The sequence below is a fragment of the Echinococcus granulosus genome (assembly GCF_000524195.1).
Source record: "Echinococcus granulosus chromosome Unknown EG_S00213, whole genome shotgun sequence".
NCBI lineage: Eukaryota > Metazoa > Platyhelminthes > Cestoda > Cyclophyllidea > Taeniidae > Echinococcus > Echinococcus granulosus.
In genome coordinates, this window is record NW_020170593.1 from 48,254 (window position 1) to 53,696 (window position 5,443).

The 5,443-nt window shown below is 41.2% G+C and overlaps 1 protein-coding gene across 1 annotated transcript in view; it reads left to right on the forward strand. All coding sequences in view use genetic code 11, as the record gives it.

Moving 5' to 3' along the window:
• Window positions 1-5,316: 5,316 nt before the first annotated feature.
• The window catches only part of EGR_10371 (Ephrin type-A receptor), a gene marked incomplete at both ends in the record, with an annotated part of 2,104 nt that continues 1,977 nt past the window's right edge, over window positions 5,317-5,443 (forward strand). Inside the window, one exon of the mRNA XM_024499620.1 lies at window positions 5,317-5,327. Within this exon, the coding sequence (XP_024345968.1) occupies window positions 5,317-5,327 (11 nt within the window). The remainder of the gene's footprint in view (window positions 5,328-5,443) is intronic.

A 5,443-nucleotide genomic window follows, 5' to 3' on the forward strand; every position in this document is an offset into this window, starting at 1 on the left:
ACATAGTTAACCTTTGGAAAAGCAAGGGCTTTAAACTTCAGCTCTTTGAGGGACAGTGATAAAATTATGCGTGGTGAAATACCCTACCGTCCACAAAATGCTTCGTTCGAATCGCACAACTCCGTACTTAGCCGATATTTGTTTTACGCACCAATATGCAGCCCTAAAAGTCACTCCACTAGTGAGATTCGAAGATGAGGTTTTGCTCACTAACGCAAAGAAAGGAAAACCCTGTAATGGAGCACTCAATGACTACTTAAGGGGCAAGCACAGAAGACGGTGCTTGAAAGACTTAGAATTAGGAATAGTTGTGATGTTTAAATGTACCTCTGGGGGGAAACGAGAGCCTACAAACTTGTTATTAGGGCGATGGATAGAAGTAGATGCTACCTTTTTTCCTTTAGTAAACAACCTCGTTCCATCGCTTGATTGAATCACCTTATGAGGCTTATATACCTGCTACTTCTATAAAAAGCATCTAAAACCAATATGGATTGGCAAAGGAGTGGGTAAAATGTTAGCTTTATAAGAACAAATATAAAATCAGCTTATTTAGATCGTCATAAGCGGTTGAAAAGGGCTGGAAATATCTTCTTTATCTTGCCTTCTTAGTGGCGTCACATTAAATAAACCGTTGGTCAATTAGAACAGGATGTGCTTTCTTTCACGATTATGCTTCTAGATGCAAATTGCTAGAGTTTTTCACTCACTGCAGTTTGTCTACTGCCGTACTGCTGCTTTAATCTCCAAACAATCAGAACGTCTTTCCTCCAAGTCTATTGTGGTTAGAGGTTTTAATAACCAAAAAAGGCATAGGCGAAACAGGCATTCGAACAGTTTGCCTCTTAACTGGTTTTACAGTCCATGCTAAAGCAGTGGATTAAGTGATGCTGAAAACACCAAAAGAATGAGAATTTGCAAATTTCGGATCCTGTTATCCACACAATGAGGGGCCCGCTTGGTACCGACATTTCTCTCTACCAAGTCCCTTATGAGCATCTACCGACACGAGCGCATTTATATGGCGTCGCTTCCTAATGGTGACCATCTATGGTGTCCACTCATCCATTCCTGTTGCCTAGTTAACTATTCCTAATCCTTCACTTTATTTTAATTGATCCAGTGACAAGACTTTGTCGCCTAATGATAACAGTCGGCAACTTTTCAATTTGGCTGAGCAATACAGGTTTTAGAGTCTTTTATGAAATGAATTGCACCGGGTTCACTGATTTCGGTAAGCAACCATTTTACGCAGTAATCATGCATGAGAAAATGAACGCAGAAACAACAATTTTTATTTGCCTTCTTATTTAGCTCCAACTTCTTAGACCTCCTCCAGATAAAGCTCTGCCTTTTTTCGATTTACTCCCCCTCTGTTAGTTATGGGCTGATTGGCAATACACCCAAAGATCATCCATTTTAAACTTTAGTAGTTCGTTTTCTATGCCAAAAAGCATTCCACTTTTAAAAAGGATTCACTAAATTGACTAATCTTTAAGATTCTCACTGAACGCATACTGAACACTGTTGAGTTGTCCTTTATGCTGGTTCAAATCGGAGTTGCAGGCTGAGCTCATTTGAGCCGTCTAGCATTTCAGACATGGAAGGAGGTAAGTAGGATTACCAGTATGGTATAATGGTACCTTCAGAAGAGCATGAGGAATCCATGTCACCCTCGATGGAGCATGGACAATTTGGCACGCACTGATCAACGGCGTCACGGTATTTCATTATCACCCACTGCAATCTGGAAGTTTCAATAATTTACTCAATTATTATTTGTCTTGTAGCATTTGTACGCTATTACAACTTAGAAAGTGGAAGGGCAGCTGTTGCAAACATGGATGGTCGTGTGATAGGCAACTGTAGACTGGCAGCTATGCGTGAGTCAAGAGAAACAAATCTTTCCATTTCTACTTTACTACTGTGCAAAGGGGCGCAAGATGACTTCATAAAAATATTCAGTCTATTTTCCTATCCAGATACGGATGTAGCCGCCGATGTACCTTTCAACATGCTGGATACCGTCTGTCATCTGCTACGCCTACTCGCTTCCAATGAATGAGAGGAAATTTTCAAAAGAACGATGGTGTCTTTACTGGAAGCACATGCAGACAACGCAGCATTAAAGCTTTTAATTCATTCATATCAAACGGCTTTAGGACCAAGAGATGCTTTTTTACTGTTTTAGCAGAATATACTTGTCTAGCTAATTTTTAGGACTGAACTTACAATTACCTTGCTGGTTAAGTGGTTACTATCCTCATTTTCTTTCCTTAAAATTGCTTATTTGTCTGCAAAGCATTCCATCCTGCAGGTCTAAAAACGTTTATAAAGTGGATTGCTTAGCACGGAAAACAGGGGTTTTGTAGAAGGCAGTCGAAAAATTGGTTTTGCTATAGAGTTTTTGGTTTGGGTCTGCTAAGGAAGTTACTGATAAGCAAGCATTACTAATACCTTTTCTATGCCTACAGCTCCAAAAAGCATTCATGTTCGGATCTGCTGTTAAAAGTTTTTCTATATTTGAAGCTACTATTGCTAAACCCCAAAACTGGGTCGCCATTTTGTGTCCTCACAGTATAGATTAAAAGGCAGTATCACACAAAACCTCATATAATGCGCTAAGTTAAGTTACTAAAAGCGATCTCTCAGTAAGTAAGAAAAATTCTACGTTTCATAGTCGTTCCATTGTCACAGTCGATTCCAGTCCACCTGATCACTTGCAGTGGAGTAATTCGAAGAACAAACCCATCGTAGTGGAGTGAGAGAGGGAGGCCAGGAGGGCAGAAAACATTGCCCACACTACGAAAAACACTGCACAGGATGATGCTTACTTCAATTATGATGCCAACTTCCAGCCTCAATTCCCCTATGGTGTCCACAGGGGTAATTCAATTCCTAGCTCTGCCAAAAGATAAGAACGTTTATTCAGATGGGATCCCGTCCTGATGGAGCAATTCATCGTATGTGCTACCTAGCCAAAGCAGTTATGTGTCAATCAGCTATGGTTGATTGGTAGTGTCGAGGTGGCCCAAACAATTTACTTGGTCTCAAATTTGATATCAGTAACAAAGTTTTATGCAATTGAAAAAGGGCTCTTAAAAAGGTTTACACTTTTGGCAATCCATCTATTGATGCGTAGTCGAAAAATACTTGGTGGAAATTCGCAAAGCAGGAAAGTTTCCGATTGACGTGGATGATATGCTTACTGTAGAGCACTACCAAATGCGGAATAGAATCATCTTTGACATAGCTCATTTACTAACGCTTGGCATATGGGTGAGCATTTGTTGATAGGACCAGTTTAGAGCGATCTCTCTGTATCCATCTGTCCTCGATCTTCGTTCTTGAGACTGGAACGGAAATAGTGGTCACGTTTAAATGTGCATTGTATTCATGCTACCTCCTGCTCCATGAGAGGGCATCAAAAAGTAAGGGTGCCTGTTTAGTGACTATCACACGCCAAAGAAAAGTGGAGGAGAAAGGCTCAGATCATCCATGAAGGAGAACGGTCGCTGCGCACGTGGTTGCAAAACCATGCGGCGATTGTGGTAATGCAAATCAAATTGAACTTACACAGATGACATTATGGCGAAAATACGGGGCTAAGGTGAACATGCCTAGGGGAAATAGAGTTATTTTTAAACAAATAAAATTGCTTTTTATGTCAAGCAGGATGTATCAATTATCATTCCATTTCAAATTGCCATCAGTTGGCTCACAGAATGACTCCAACATCGTCATCACAACGGGCTGCTGCTTATTTGAACTTGCCGTCATGTTTATCTCTGGACTTTACCCGATTGCAATAAAGTAATGGATTTGAATCATTAGTAGCCTAACTCAAGGTCAACAAACTTTCAGAGGAAGACAATGAGACCTGCTCATTCAGGCCAAATCAACCAAGTAAAGGCCACATTGCGATCATTCTAACCTCACATTCGAAAACGATCTGCAAGCCTGCAAACGATTTTCGCAAAAAAACTACTCCAATGTGCCAATCGTAGTCAAAATAATACGCTGGCCTACCTCAAGGTCAACAAACATTAGGAGGGAACCAATAGGATCCGCTCAGTCGAGCCAATATCAACCAAGTAAAGGCAACACTATGGGGCAGCAGCGGTCCTTAATCCAACTGTCTACTCATCTAAACCGCGAGAGCAGTATACCGCGTCCTATCTTGAATGCGATTACAGTATATCGAATGAGTGTTTCACGTAATAATTTCGCCTATACTCCAATTACATGATGAAGATGTGCCACGTGTTATTTCCACCAAAAAGCAAATGTGGAATTCACATGGCTAGAACAGGTGCCAAATACTGTCTCATTATTGTCTAGCCTTCTTACTCTAGCATCTGCGGGCGTCTTGATCAGGATTTGATATTTTGCTTTAAAGCTATCTAGGCACTGCCAATATCACAAGTACACGGGCAAGTGGTGCGTTTGAGCGGACACGGATGACTCCTTAATATGAGTGTGATCGTCCTCACTTATAAAACAAATGTAGAGGCACTTAAATTTTCCAAACCCAAGGCTCCCATGTGCAAAAAATGGGGTAGGAGCCATGAGGGACGTTTGCTGGTATCATCTCCTGTGCGCTTATCATTTCGAGTATTTAATAGCAGGCAGAGCCCTAATATTTGAGCCGGTTACGCGAGATACGTCCTCATAGGTTATGTAATCCATTAGGATCATTTGCGATTCCGACACAGGAGCTATGTACCTCGAAGCAATTCAGAAGCGTTTGATGCTAAAATGAGCTGACCAACGGTATTAACAAAAGGAATTGCGATTTTGTGAGCAACATCATCAAGTGGCGAAGTTTGTGTTGATCACTTCTCCCCAAACTCCAAAAGCCAACAAACCCGTATAAGTTGAATCGTTCGGACATACGTAGAAGCCTTCGAAATCCAAAGCCTATCTCGTGTCCATCGCAAGCAGTGGCAAGTGCCTTTTAAAGGCAGAAAGCATTAAAATAAAAGTGGTATTTATATTATCTTATAAGGTCCAATTCCTCGTCCTGACATGTCTGTCCTCCTTTCATGCGCACCAGAAACTCACATCATTTACTTCTACTCCAACACCTAACCGTAAATCTAAGCAGGTTACAGAAGGAAGCGCGAACTGATAGTAAACTAGGTCCTTACTTGTGCCAATGTGAGTCGAGTCAGTGAGCTGAGCAAGCACCCCTGTAGGTTAGCATAAGTGTTGAGCTTCCTGCTGAAGAAAGAAGCCTTGGCAGACGGACTATAAAGTTCACTTGTATAAGGCCAGCCAACTAAAGGGAGTGTCTATAGCTTGTGGCCAAGCAGAATGAAAGGTCCGTGATTGAGTCTTATTTGGTAGCAGACTCGCATTGGCGTGAAGATCTCGTCAGCAAAACGGGTATAAAACAATGTTTCCTTGTTCTCACCGACGTAAAGGAAAAAATAATGAGCAA